At 42.4% G+C, this 14954-nt stretch overlaps 1 protein-coding gene across 2 annotated transcripts in view; it reads right to left on the reverse strand.

Annotated features, from left to right (window-relative positions):
- Nucleotides 1-2307: 2307 nt before the first annotated feature.
- Nucleotides 2308-14954, reverse strand: part of SUGP1 (SURP and G-patch domain containing 1) — a 35531-nt gene continuing 22884 nt past the window's right edge. For both annotated transcript variants that reach the window (XM_056518206.1, XM_056518207.1), the window contains exons 7-14: nucleotides 12544-12661; nucleotides 11970-12283; nucleotides 11774-11880; nucleotides 11296-11473; nucleotides 10993-11099; nucleotides 5025-5170; nucleotides 3395-3524; nucleotides 2308-2566 (exon numbers count right to left, since the gene is read on the reverse strand). In XM_056518206.1, coding sequence (XP_056374181.1) covers nucleotides 2540-2566; nucleotides 3395-3524; nucleotides 5025-5170; nucleotides 10993-11099; nucleotides 11296-11473; nucleotides 11774-11880; nucleotides 11970-12283; nucleotides 12544-12661 — 1127 coding nt within the window. In that variant the 3' untranslated portion in view covers nucleotides 2308-2539. The remainder of the gene's footprint in view (nucleotides 2567-3394; nucleotides 3525-5024; nucleotides 5171-10992; nucleotides 11100-11295; nucleotides 11474-11773; nucleotides 11881-11969; nucleotides 12284-12543; nucleotides 12662-14954) is intronic.

A 14954-nucleotide genomic window follows, 5' to 3' on the forward strand; every position in this document is an offset into this window, starting at 1 on the left:
ATAGCAGTAGGTCCCGGGACAGCTGGCCAGCGCACGTCCTGCTTGCTGCTCCGCTCCTCCACGCTCCGTTGCTACGGGCGCACGCACGAGATGACAGTGACGTTCCTGCGTGCGCTACCTCCCGGTGGTCCTTGCGTTTCTAAAGTAAACGCGGGGCCGCCGAGAGCGCATCCCTGTGTCCCGAATACATCTTTCGGGGACACAGGGATGTCCTTAGGCAGCAGCGGGCCGGATAAATGTCCTCGGCGGGCCGCATGTGGCCCGCGGGCCGTAGTTTGAGGACTCCTGTTCTAAAGGGATGCTATTTTGGAGTATCTTGATAAAAATAAATGTATGACTCCATATCAGCAAGGCTTCTTGAGGTATCCTTCCTGTCAAACTAACCTGATCAGCTTTTATGATGAGGTGAGCTCCAGACTGGACTAGGGGAAATCGTTGGATGTCGTATATCTGGATTTTTCCAGAGCATTTGTTACGGTTCCACATAAAAGGTTGGTGCATAAAATGAGAAGGATTGGGCTGGGGGAGAATGTGTGTAAGTGGGTAAGTAACTGGCTCAGTGATAGGAAACAGAGAGTGGTTATTAATGGTACTTATTCTGATTGGGTGGCTGTTACTAGTGGGGTACCACAGGGGGTCAGTCTTGGGTCCTGTTCTATTTAATATATTCATTAATGACCTTGTAGAGGGGTTGAAAAGTAGCAATCTTTGCAGATGATACTAAACTCTGTAAAGCGGTAAACACAATAGAGGACAGTGCACGGTTACAAATGGATCTGGATAGATTGGAGTTTTGGGCTGGGAAGTGGCAGATGAGGTTCAACACTGATAAATGTTATGCACATGGGGAGGAAAAATCGTAAATAGTAAATTTAGCTGTAGTGACCAGCACCGGGCAGCTGCCGCCAAGACAAATAAAATCATGGGGTGCATCAATAGAGGCATAGATGCCCACGACAAGGAGATAATTCTACCGCTGTACAATTCACTAGTCAGACCACACACAATACTGTGCCCAGTACTGGGCACCAGTGTACAAGAAAGATATAGTGAAGCTGGAGAGGGTTCAAAGACTGGTAACCAGAGAAATACAGGGAATGGGAGGACTACAGTACCCATAAAGATTATCAGAATTGGGGTTATTTAGTTTAGAAAAAGGAAGGCTTAGGATCGACCTAATATCTATGTATAAATATATCAGAGGACCGTACAAAGATCTCTCCCATGATCTATTTATACCCAGGACTGTATCTATAACAAGGGGGCATCCTCCATGTCTAGAGGAAAGAAGGTTTCTACACCAGCACAGACGGGGTTCTTTACTGTAAGAGCAGTGAGACTGTGGAATTCTCTGCCAGAGGAGGTGGTCATGGGGAACTCTGTAAAAGAATTTAAAAGAGGTCTGGATGCATTTTTTTTGCATTTATTATGACTGCCATATTTGGAGTTGGGAAGGAATTTTTACTTCGAGTATGAGGTTTTTTGCCTTCCTCTGGATCAACTCAGTAGGGACTCATAAGGGATATAGGTTGAACTTGATGGACTCTGGTCTTTTTTAGACCTTATGAACTATGTTACTGATCGCTTTAAGGTTCTATTCACATGTACAGTATTCTGCTCAGATCTGATACACAGGTTTTAGAGCTGTGTTTGGCCATTTAGTTTACATTGAAATTTGCAGCAGAAAATCCTAAGCAACAATTTGTGCAGAATACTGAACGTGTAAATAGACCATAAAAGGGGTTGTCCAGGAATAGAAAACCAGAGCTTTCTTCAAAAAACAGCATCACCCTTGTCCTCAGGTTGTGTGTGGTGTTACAGCTGGTCTCCATTCACTTCAATGGAACTGAGCTGCAATACCATACACCACGTGAGGACAAGGGTGGCAAAGTTTTTAGAAAAAATTAGCTCTGGTATTCTATTCCTGGATAACCCCATCCGGATTCTTGCATGTATGGAGCCTCATCTATAATGTCATGTACACGATGGAGGCAGGATCTAGGAGATATATAATCTAGTATTCTGCACCCATGCTCAAGATGGCACAGGAAAGTGGAGTATGTGGGCTAGAAGGAGAGGAAATAGCAAGGCACTGGAAATGCAGCTTGTAAACAAATAAGCCTGCAGGTGTAAAATCGGGATTTTCAGATAAGCACCCCAAAAAAACTGCTTTCCAGCAGTATTTACTATGCATACAGATCCTTTTTAAAAATATTGTTGGAAAACCCATCTAAATGTTAGGCACCTTTTGACAATGCCAATCTTTATTCTTTTGCTTCATATTGTAAGTTAAAAAGAAGACAGATACTGGGTTAAAAACATTTATTAAACCTATGTTTTCATTGAACAGTTTTCTGTGAAAGGGAAACTAAGGTATGAGTGGGTGTAAGTCATAAGCAGAACAGATGATTGTTTTGTGTACGAAGTGACAAACAATTCATTGCCACCTGCAAATAGGATTAACACAGTACATATATCTGACCAAGCAAAGTGTTCTTGCAAGACAATCTCACGGTATGAAACAGATGTCATCAACCCACTAGTAGTAGGGGCGTCTTGGGTTATTCTACAAATAGAAACAGAATAATGTTAGCCAACAGTCTTTAGTTACATAACTAAGTCATATTAAAGGCGTTATCAAGAGGGAGGAAAATAAATACTTTTCCTTACTCCTGGCGCTTCACTTCTGCCTACCTCTCGTCTCAGAAGTATATCACATTGTAATCATAACATGTTGGCAAAAACATGCCGTGTGCATTGACCAATGGGAACACTATGTTGCTGATATTGCGTTAGTGATTCCATGCAGGCGGTGTAATCACCTGCATGTAATAATCATCACGTGGTACATTGAGGGTAGGCCATCAATCATGTTACCAATTTACATGGCACATAGGCAACCAACTTTTGCCCACAAAGCACTGCCCATAGTTTAGGCAGAATGAACGTCCCGAGTATCACCTTCAGGGTCTATTCACACATACAGTATCCTGCGCCTATTTGATGCGCAGGATTTGAAGCTGCAGATTTAAAGATCGGCTCGGCCCAGGGTCTGGTTCGGGCAGCATAGTGGGTTTGCACTTCATGATCATTAAGTACACTAACCACCTTTTAGTTTAACAAATATTGCTGAGAAGCCTTAGATCATTGTGCATGTTGTAGATTTGCGACCATGTCTGTCTTTTTTCTCTATTTTAATTCAGATTTAAAGCTGTGTTCAGTCTTAGTTTTCATTAAAATCTGCAGCATAAAGCAGCAGCTTCAAGTCCTGCACATCAAATGGATGCAAGATACTGTACACGTGAACAGACTAGAAATCCTGTCAGTCTTTCATATAGAAATCGGCCTTGTGAAAACAAACTCGCAACTGCAAACTTTCTTAGTGGCTACCTACCAGTGGATTGGGCCGGAAGCGATAAGCCAACATCATTCTCTTCCGAAACGCTTCATATTCATCATCACTTTTCGATAACTCTGCTGGGCGATCTATGCCAAAACCTGCCCCATCAACTGCTGTTGAGCCTCTAAAATGTAAGCATAGGTAAAGAGTTTTAAGATCACTATTAAACATGTTTTAAGAAATTTCCAGGAAATAACTTCGGCGTTCTATCTTTAGGACATCATTTGGACATCAACTACTGAGCAGAAAGAAGGGGCTAAGACTATCTCTCTGGTCTGTTAAGTTATTTATGTGCAATATGAGGTTGTGGCTCATTTGCAAGAGACAGTTACAGGTACATGGAAGCCACTGACCTGAAGGGATCCTGCCATCACACTTTTATGCAGCCTGAACCACAAGTCATCAGTGTAGTTCCCAGTGGCTTCTCTCCCTCTCACCAGCATTGACTGACAGATCTCTCCCTATACCCAAACAGGAGATCCCAATGGGGCAAGCAAAGCCATCAGGGACCAACCAGATGACTTGTGGTTCATGCAGCATATTGGAGATGACCGGTTCCCTTAATGCAGTAAAGGGACCATTAGCTAGTTCTGTCAGCTATTTACTCCAAACAATTATACTAAATAACATTATAATATGTGTTTAACTAATAAAAATAAAAAATAAAAAGAAGACAACATTTTATAAATATGCCCAACACATGGAGATTGCATGGTAAATGTCCGAAGCCTATCACTGAGAAATTAGTCTCTACCTAAAACTGAACATTTAGATATACATTAAAAGATACAACACAAATCTATGGATGCAAACAAAAGGTCTCTTACAAGGGAAAAAAGAAAATCCTAAGTGATCCACTGGAATGCCAGTCCAGACATACAAATGTAGAAAAGACATGATCACAGCAGAGAGGGGTGGGCAGTTCATTTAAGGTGCCTGCCTTCTCTGGTATTTTGTCCTGCACTTTCATGCATAATGACTGTACATTATTTTTGTGTTTTCCATTGCAGATTTATGCCATGAATATTTTTATTTTTTTTTAAAGAAAAAATAACAAGTACAAATAAGTGCAAAGTTTCGGCTGTATAGCCATTCTCAAGCACGTTTGATAACGTCTATACAGCCAACGCATTGGTAGACAAGCAGTGGGGGACAGCACTGGAATAGTCCACTGTGCCCATGGTCATCCAGATGGCCAATCCAGATAGCAAACATGCAGCAAAGTCCAGGACCACAGAACCAAAAATGGAAAACTCTGGATATGTGCAAAAGAACTGTAATTTTCAGGCTGCATTCAGGGAACTAATAAACCACAGCTCTTTTGCACATATTCAATTTTCCATTTTTGGTGCTGTAGTCCTGGAATTTGCTGCAGCCAAAACATTGCACACTTTATGATGGAACTGCAGTTTTCTGTCTCTGCTGTGAGCGTTTCTTTTCTACAACTGGAGATAAAGATTACAGTAGTTCACAATATGGCAACCGTGGGAGTTAGGCTTGTACATGCCTTTTAAACGTAACATCAAACATGCATTGGGCAATATTGCAATCTTCTGGAGAACATTTCTCAAACAACAGAACATAAAAAAGTTCTGTATATTCGGTATCTTTTGTAGAGTCTTACTTGTTAACAGGGTTCTTAATTCCTTGGCCCTCGGAACCCAACCCTTCTCCTTCTTTCCAGCCCATCTTCATAAGCATCTGGTATCCTATGTTCTCCACAGTTATCTTAAATTCTTTGTATTCTGAATAGTCAGGTTCACGACCCTCCTATAACAAAAAGACCACATTATGGCTGTAAATAAAAAGAAGCCTTTACAGACACGCATTTGTTTTACATTTTTATTGTGGCTTCCATTATAAACAGAAGCCATAACACTCGGCTGGATCTGCCACACGGCAGACAGAAATGGCACATGGAACCTCCCATGCAGATGTGAACAGAGCCCATAGTAAAACATCTAACACACAAGAAAGACATCCTTACCAAGCACATTAACACAGAACTTATTTTGTTATTTAAAGGGAGTTTCCCAACAATATAGGTTATGGCATATCTCAGATGTTTTAGAACTTACTAATCTATGGGGTCTTACACCTCTGGGGCCCCCTACTGATCATTAAATTAAAGGACCACTGCACTAGAAAAACACTGCTGCTTCTTCACAGCTTTTTTTTGGCACAGCACTATCCCTGACCTAGGTCTTTTAAAGGTCTTGCACTTGTACTCTCGACATGTACCGTCTGTTTATAATGGTTACTATTTGTTGCATGCCATCCATCAGCTGAAAGGAGGACTGTTCCTTTCCTTTCTTAGTATTTCTGTGCAGGCATTGCTTGTTTTATTTCTCTCTGGGGTGTGTACCTTTTTTGTACCACCTGTACAGTTTAATGCATATGTTACTGCCCTCTAACGTCTCTAATTTGCTATGACTGGCAAAGTACCGTTTTTGCCTTTGTTATGTTTGTTATGAGCTGCTGCCATCTAGGGCTCCCTGGCTGCTATTGCCTTATACCTACCAGCCTAATAGCTCTTTCTGTATATGTTCAGCATGACTGCTCAGGTTACCTTTGTTAGGTGGTATGTGCAGAGATTAAGCTCCCTTAACAAAAGGCTTGCCCTGCTTGATTACATATGTCCTCACCATCTCTCATATGTGTCCAAGAGACTGGCCTGTGACTTTACATAAGGCCTGGGTGGGGACTAGCTACCATTCTATTTATACTGGGCACTCTCATGGTGTTAGTATTCTTGTGCATACATCTATCCTCTGGAATGCTTGGCTTTACAAGTGGATCCAGAGGGCAGGTATATTTGTTTGCATTATCAACTTTATGCTATGGAATATATTCCAACTATGTATATCTATTGTTGCATACCAGGGTGGCACCATAAATTAAATAGGGTAAGCTCTTAGGGGGAGATTTATCAAAAAGTGTTCAGACGAAAAGTTGCTGAGTTGCCCATAGGAACCAATCAGATCGCTTCTTTCATTTTTCAGAGGCCTTTTCAAAAATGAAATCTGATTGGTTGCTAATGGCAACTCAGCAACTTTTCCTCTGGACAGGTTTTAATAACTCTCTCTCTAAGAAGATACCCTATTTAATTTATGGTGCTGGTGCCACCCTGGTATGCAACAATTATCTTCTTATTCACATTCCCATGATACAATCTCGCACATACACCTGGCACTAGTAGTCCATACAGTATCTACTTAAGAGTTTTATTTGACCATTCCCTGTTGATACTTAGTCTTACAGTGGGCAGTTGGATACCCTCGAGTCCCTGTTTGTGGGCTTTTTAGCTTGCCTGTATTGACCTTCAATTGGTCACTACTAAAATGACAGACTACTGCCAGTTGAATGCCGGGGGAATCAGCAAGGTATTTTTGGACGTGCTCAATGCTTGTCTCATAAAAGAGCGGGGATATCCAGCTCCCGAAGGAAAAAATTGGTAAAACTTAATGTTTAATGGAGCATCTTAAAAACTAGAAGCCACGTAAGTGGCAAGTGACATGTCACTAAAAACAAGTGGAACGCCGACACGTTTCGAGCTTGCGCTCTTAGTCATTCCGTGCTTCCGGACCTATGGAGTGGTGTCTAGAGATGAGCGAACTTACAGTAAATTCGATTCGTCACGAACTTCTCGGCTCAGCAGTTGATGACTTTTCCTGCAGTGCTCCGGTGGGCTGGAAAAGGTGGATACAGTCCTAGGAGACTCTTTCCTAGGAATGTATCCACCTTTTCCAGCCCACCAGAGCACCTGAAGGCTGAACTAATTTACGCAGGAAAAGTCATCAACTGCCGATCCAAGAAGTTTGTGACAAATCGAATTTACTGTAAGTTCGCTCATCTCTAGTGGTGTCCTTCATAAGAACATTGTGGTGAGCTGATCCGCATTTTTCCTTGTACTCAATGCTTGTCTCACTGATCCAGACAGTAAGTGGTCTTAAAATTAAAACCAGACTGGTGCTGCCTTGGACTAATTTGGTAAGAAGCTCAGTATGCTTATACTACTAAAGTTAGCCAAGACTAAGCATTTTTTTTTCAACATCTTAAAGAGAGAATCTGACACCCTGTTCACCCTTACTAAACCCAATATACTGGGTGATTGACAAAATCACAAAGAGGTTATGTCTTCTATTACTGCTATTAACTCCTCTAAATAGAAGGTTGTTTATGACAATTAATATATAGGGAGGGACGTTTCAGCCACAGCTTTGTGTCGTGGTTGACCATAATCCGTGCTTGAAGCAGAGGTTGCTCCTGCCAGGGGTGACGGGCAGGAGATTGAGGGGTCCCAGTGGTCGGACACCTCGCAATCAGACACTTATCCCCTTATTGATGGGATCCTGTGAATAGGTGATAAGTACTTATGTACCAGACTTCCCCTTTAAAGGGTTACTCCGCTCCCCAGCGTCCGGAACAGTGAGTTCCTGAACGCTGTGTGCCCCCTCGTGACGTCACGTCCCGCCCCCTCAATGCAAGTCTATGGAAGGGGGCGTGACGGCCGTTGCACCCCCTTCCCATAGACTTATTGAGGGGGCAGGCCATGACTTCACGAGGGGGCGGGCCTGAACACGGAAGTCCGCACACAGCATTCAGGAACTCAATGTTCCGGACGCTGGGGAGCGGAGTAACCCTTTAATTATGCCCAGACTGCTAGAATGTGCATTAACAGGTGCCTTTCAAAACTGTCTAACTTATGCCAGGGAATTAGGTAGAGGTGCCCATTGCCACCTTTGTTATTCGCCCCAGCAACTGAACCCGAGCGTACAGGGTTTTAGGAGGGGGGATGTTAAGGAGAAAATAGCCTTGTATGATAAATATGTGCTGCAGTTTCTTAAGGAATCTTACTTCTGTACCTACAGATATGTCAGTCATCACTCGCTTTGGCCAATTCTCTGGTCATATTACTAATTGAACCAAATCTATTCTGATGCCAGTGTTAGAGGATGGACCCCCAAGTTGATAGAATGGGATTGCAAATAGTCAGTGACTAAATACTTGGGAGTTGTAGTATCTACATGTTTGTCTGCCTATGAAAAGCTGAATCTAACCCCCTTCAATTCTTAAGTTTCAGCATAAGGCTGGGTTCACACCACGTTTTTGCAATACAGTTCTCGTATACGTTTTCAATTTGAAAACCATACGGAACCGTATTAAACCGTATCTATTGACTCTCCATTGAAAACCGTATGCCAAAAGATGCATCAGATTGTGTCCGTTTTGTATCCTGTATGGTTTAGCAGTTTTTTTTCCCTGTACCCAAAAGCCTACCACGGTTTTTGGTCATGGTGAAAAACCGTAATGAAGCGTATGTTTATTTTTTTAACATGGGAGTCAATGGAAACCGTACAGAACCGTATGTGCATACAGTTCCATACAGTTTTTGACTTTGCACAGTTTTTTTTCTTGGAATTTCAATCAAACAAGTCGTTTTCTGTCTGACCACAGTGCTCTCTGCTGAAACCTCTGTCAGTCTCAGGAACTGTCTAGAGCAGAATTGGTTTGCTATGCGGATTTGTTCCTATTCTGGACAGTTTTTGACACAAACAAAGGTGTCAGTAGAGAGCACTGTGGTCAGACAGAAAGGAAATTCAAAAAGAAAAGAATTTCCTGTGGAGCATATAGCAGCTAATAGGATTAAGATTTTTGTTAATAGAAGTAATTTACAAATCGTTTACCCCGAGTACCCCTTTAACCCCTTAACGACAATGAACGTATATTTATGTCCATTGCCGACTCCCGTTATGTGAAGCGCGCTCAGGAGCGAGGGCGCTTCATAACCAGTGGGTCCTGGCTGCTATCAGCAACCAGGACTTGCGGCTAATACCAGACATGGCTGATGGGACTGATGTCCGGTATTAACCCTTTAGATGCCGGGATCAAAGTTGATCAGGGTGTCTAAAACAGGAGAAAACACATGCTGGTTAGCTCAGCGGGCTGTTAAGGACTGACACGGTTAAATCGCAGTGTCCCGAACAGCTGAGAGGACGGCGGGAGGGCCCTAACCTGCCTCCTCGCCGCCCGATCGTTGCTAGAATGCTCTGCAGGCTGGAGCAATCGAGCACAGGTAACACTGATCAGTGCTGTGCTATGGCATAGCATTGATCAGCATATGCAACCTAAGGATAACACTGACTTTTTGGGGACTAAAAAAATTCCAAAGTCCAAAACTGTAATTTTGGTCACATTGTGTACTCTAGAAAAAAAAAAAAAAATGTATAAAAACCAATCAAAAAGTCCCATAAAAACAAAAATGGTACCGATAACTTCAGATCAAGTAATTTACAAATCGGTTTACCCTGAGTACCCCTTTAATGGCAATGAACATATCTTTACGTCCATTGCCGACTCCCGTTATGTGAAGTGCACTCAGGAGCGAGGGTGCTTCATACCCAGTGGGTCCTGGCTGCTATCAGCAACCAGGACTTGCGGCTAATACCAGACATCGCCAATCGGACTGATGTCCGGTATTAACCCTTTAGATGCCGCGATCAAAGTTGATCAGGGTGTCTAAAACAGGAGATAACACATGCTGGTTAGTTCAGCATGCTGTTAAGGACTGACGCGGTATATGCAACCTAAGGATAACACTGACTTTTTGGGGACTAAAAAAAAACTAATTTTGGTCACATTGTGTACCCTAGAAAAAAAAATGTATAAAAATCCGATCAAAAAGTCCCATCAAAACAAAAATGGTACCGATAACTTCAGATCAAGGCCCAAAACATGAGCCCTCGTACATCCCTGTATATGGGAAAATAATAGGGGTTAGAAGATAATTTTAACCCCTTGCCGACCCATGACAAAGATGAACGTCATGACCGGGAAGGTTTTCCCGACCTATGACGTACATGTACGTCATGCAGACACTGGCCGCTACTTGTGACATCCATCCGCGCCCAGTAAGATGGTGGCTATCACCACGGGACCTAGGGGGTTTCTTCCCCCTCACAGCGATCGCGCCTATCAGCTAATCAAATCTGACAAGCTGATGGCAGCGTTTCGCACATAAAAATTCTGAGCAGCGCGGTGTGTCTCCCGATCACGGGAATCTGGACACAAACACTGCTTTGCTAGGTGTCAGCAGTGTCTCTTATCTGTCCCCCTTTCCCCGTTGTCTCTTACCTGTCCCGAGCTGCTGATGCTGTGCCCTCCTGCATGCTTAACTTCCGGGTTAAGCAAGTGCAGTAATTTTTAAATTTCATTTTTTGTAAAGGAGTGGTTTAGTTGTATAACAGCTCCCCCTAGTGTCCTAAACCTGTTACTGCATCTTTTGTGCACTAGACAGTTTCACCACAGTGGTCCCGATCAGCTCCGCTGAGCTGCCTGGATAATATCTTTATATTTTAGACACCACAATTAACTTTGATCGCTGCATATAAGGGGTTAATGCCAGACATAACCGCGATCGGTGATGTCTGGTATTAGCCACGGGTACCGGCTGCTGATAGCCATCAGGACCCCCCCGCTATGTCAAGATGCCCCACTTTGTCAAGGACAAGGACATAGTAGGGCACACTAACATTATTATTAGCTGTTGGTAAGTTGCAGCAATGTCTCGCTAAGCTACTTTTCGTTGTTACCTTAAGGGCTTTGAATGTTTCCATAAATTTCTCTAGTTCATCTGGAGGTAAGAAATCCCCAATGAAATGCTTACCACGACCCATTTCAGTTAGCTGTTCTGCCCATTCTGTCAAAAAAGATAAAGAAGACAAAAGTCTGATCATGTAAACTTGTTTTAAGCAGAACAGTTAAAACCCTGCCACTCAGATGGGAAACAACAGATTTGGTGTTACTGCCTTGCATGTTTGGGTTCATACACATTTGTGGTTCAGTGACACATACAGCTACTGTATTACATGACGATACAAAAAGATGTAGTTTACCCCTGGTCTTGTCCATTTCCAATTGTCTCAACTGGTGTTCCCAGGTTCCTAGTTCACCATCAACTTCTTCATCACTGTCATAGTCATGCTGATGTTGTTTCACAGCCTTTTCCCACATGAGCTGCACATCCTGCATGGCCTTCTTGTGTTTCATGATCAAGTCATACATTTGCTGCATCTAAACAAAAAAACAACAAGCTGCATTAAGACATGAAACCTTGCCAGAAGGAAACTATTGTATAGTGAAAGGCGAGTGTCATTATTTATCAACAGAAATAAAAAACTTGACAGATGATTGTCCAGGACTGGTTATAATTTAAATAAATAAATAGTCTTTATATATATATATATATAAATATATATATATATATATATATATATATATATATATATATATATATATATATATATATATATATATATATAATTGTGTGTATGGACAAATTAAAATAATCTCTTAATGGAATATTTATCCTACCTCCTGCTGTTCTTTTATTTGTTTTTTTTGTGCATCTGACAACTCTGTGACTCCAACCAATCCCACTGGTTTTCCATTCTCATAACCTAAGCCTTTCAGATCCTGGGCTACAAATTAGAAGAGGAGAAAGTAAAATCTAGACTGAATCCAATACTGCGTAAAAAGCATTTATGCAATCCAAAGCTAGAAATCTCACCTGTTAAAATGCTGGTATTAGGGGTCTCACTAATCACAGTTACAGGAGGTATATCTAATTTTTCTTCCTCCGGCCCCCAACGACTTTTTCTCTTTTTTTTTGCAGCTTGTTCTGTGGACAGCTGCAGTGTTGGTGGGCAAGCACTGAACGAGGGAGCAGGGGGTCGAGATACTGTAGGACTGGCCTCTGTGGCTAATTTACGCTTAAGATCTGGTAAGGTGGGACTGTCAGATGATGACTGCTTGGCTCGTCTGAATTCTTCCACCTTCATTTTATAATATTTGTACCCTTTGCCATTTGTGTCATACAAAAACCTTCATAAAGACAGATAAAAAAAAAGAATGAAAAAAAAGTTAAACATTAAGTTTGACAAAACAGAAAAAAATTGTCCAAAAATGTATTTTGGGAAAATGATGCTCTTCAAGACCAGACAATGTACTAAGCATTCTGCTTCACAAAAAGAGAGAGGAGTGCTGAGTTTCTTATTTCATAGGGGTATGAATTCTGATTACAATTCAATAACATCTTTATAAATTAGCAAAAACAGTCTAAAGAGGCTATATGTTTTTATTACCTGAAGGCAGGATTTTCTCTATTATTTTGAAGAGCAATGGCCTCAACCTCAGGACCACCATCTGCCACAAATCTAGCTAACTTTTCTGCAAACATCTTTGTTTCGTCATCTTCTGGGGCTGAAAGGTAAGAATAGGCAAAAATACAATTATATTTCACAACCTAAAATTGTTTTACCTCAAATGTTTGTGACAGGACCCTCACTCTGTATTCATGGCTCATGTGGTAAGCACACCAACAGATGGCCATAAATACTTAAGTGTCACCCACAATTCCACTACCAGCAAATATCAGTCCTGACTTTCCTACCAATGTATACATTTAATTAAGTCAAACGAGAATCTAATCTTCGAGAAAATAACAGGATCTAACAGATAAAGTGTTTTTTTCTGACAGCTAAACGGAATACAGACCCACAATTCTGACAAACAGTCAAGTCTAAGGGTAATCTGCCAACAATCTTATGTCTACTTTATTATGAGTGAGGTAAGTCCAGCACTCCATGAAATCGCCACTTCCTTATTTATTCCAGTGTGTTAAAAACATGGTAGAGAATTTATGGAGGCTCACATGACAGTTTCCTGGCATAAAAAAAACTTGCAATTTTTTTCACAAGCCTCACTTTGCTCAAAAAATTGCAACTTTTCCTGTGAATTTGAAAAAACTGAGTGTTGCGCAAAGATTTGCAACTATTTTTCACAAGTTTTCTGGTATAAGGCTTGTTAAAGGACATCTGCAGCGCTGGTACTTAAAAAAAAAAAGTTTAACTCATCTGATAGCTCATTAAAAGACCTTTCCAAAGATGCCTCATTTGTCCAATACGGTCCAGCCGTTCTCTGGTAATTGCCACCCAAAGCAGTAAGCAGCCATGTCATAAAGACTACATTTCCCATGACCCCCTGCGCCTGCTTCCTGTGAGCTGCTGCTCTCCCCCCAAGGAAATTATAATAAATTATAATAAAGTGACGCCCACAGCTCCTTCCCTTGTGGATATACCCTCCCATCCTCACCACATGTTCTCCCCTGTCCAATAGGAGAGCCGGCTGCGGCTGCCTGGAAAACAGCTTACATAGCTATAATGTACAGTGTGGAGTTGCAGGGGTGCCTCCAGCTGTTGCAAAACTACAATTTACAGCATGTCTGGAAAGCCAACGGGCATGCTGGGAGTTGTAGTTTTGCAACAGCTGGAGGTGCTCTGGTTAGGAAACACTGGTATAGATTATGGTGCAACCTTTAGGGACTGAGGACAGGGGGACAATGTGGACTTATGGACCTCTCAGCAGCAGTGACCCATGGGAATGCTATACTTTCTCTCAGCAGCACACTGCTATAAACTTTATTCCAAGAGGCCAGTGAGAAAAGGGACACACAGTACAATAGCTAACATGGTTGTGAGAGGCAGGCACATAAAGGGTTACTGCCTTCACTGACAGCAGCACACTTTAGCACCCGGGCAGATGTCACCACGGAGACCAAGGGGGAAGAGGGGGGCGCAGGCCTTGCTGAAGCTGATTGCAGGCACAGGCTCTGAAACAGCTCAGCTTACAGCCCTGAAACTCCACTACTGTGCGCTCAGCCAATTAGAGCAGAGCACATAACAGCCTAATGAATATGTATGAGGTTGGAGGAGCTGCAGGGGGAGTGAAGGATCCTGGGAGTTTGTGACGTAGCGTCGACCTAGCTGACAGCCTCATAGGGAATAACAGGTAGACGCTACTCACATTAGAGCCCCAGGCTGCAACTTCCTGTGACAGCAAAGCAGCTAAACTGTGCAGAAAAGGTAATGGAGCACACTTAGTAAGTTGCATAACTTCTTATTTAATGACATTAGAGTACTACTTCATTAGCACTGCAGTTGTCCTTTAAAGTGGTACTCCGCCAAAAAAGATCTTATCCCCTATCCAAAGGATAGGAGATAAGATGTCTGATCGCAGGGGTCCGACCGCTTGCGATTCCTGCGATCTCTGGCCCGGCAGCTTCCGGAACAAAGAAGCTTGGAGCTTCTGTGTTCGTGACATCATGCCCCCCTCCACTCATGTCATGTCTATGTGAAGGCTAGTACATCAAGCCTCCTCCCATAGACATGAATGGAGGGGGCGTGGCAGCTGTAGTCGCCAGTCATTTGGCACAGAGTGGAGTTCGCTCCTTGCACAGATGACTGGGGTGCTATGCCGTGCCCCAGCGGCAGGACCCACGCGATCAGACATTTTATCCCCTATCCTTTGGATAGGGGATATGTTTTTTGGCTGAGCACCCCTTAAAATTCATTGCATAGTTAACATTCAGAAACATTTTGAACTCTTCATTTCTTGATCACTAAATAACATGGCCAGCACCTACGTGCATTTAAAAATCAGCAGGCTGTACCTCGTATTCAGCACCTCGTATTTACCAGTATAGTTTTTTTTTTTT

The sequence above is a fragment of the Hyla sarda genome, chromosome 1, assembly GCF_029499605.1.
Source record: "Hyla sarda isolate aHylSar1 chromosome 1, aHylSar1.hap1, whole genome shotgun sequence".
In the NCBI taxonomy this organism is placed as follows: domain Eukaryota; kingdom Metazoa; phylum Chordata; class Amphibia; order Anura; family Hylidae; genus Hyla; species Hyla sarda.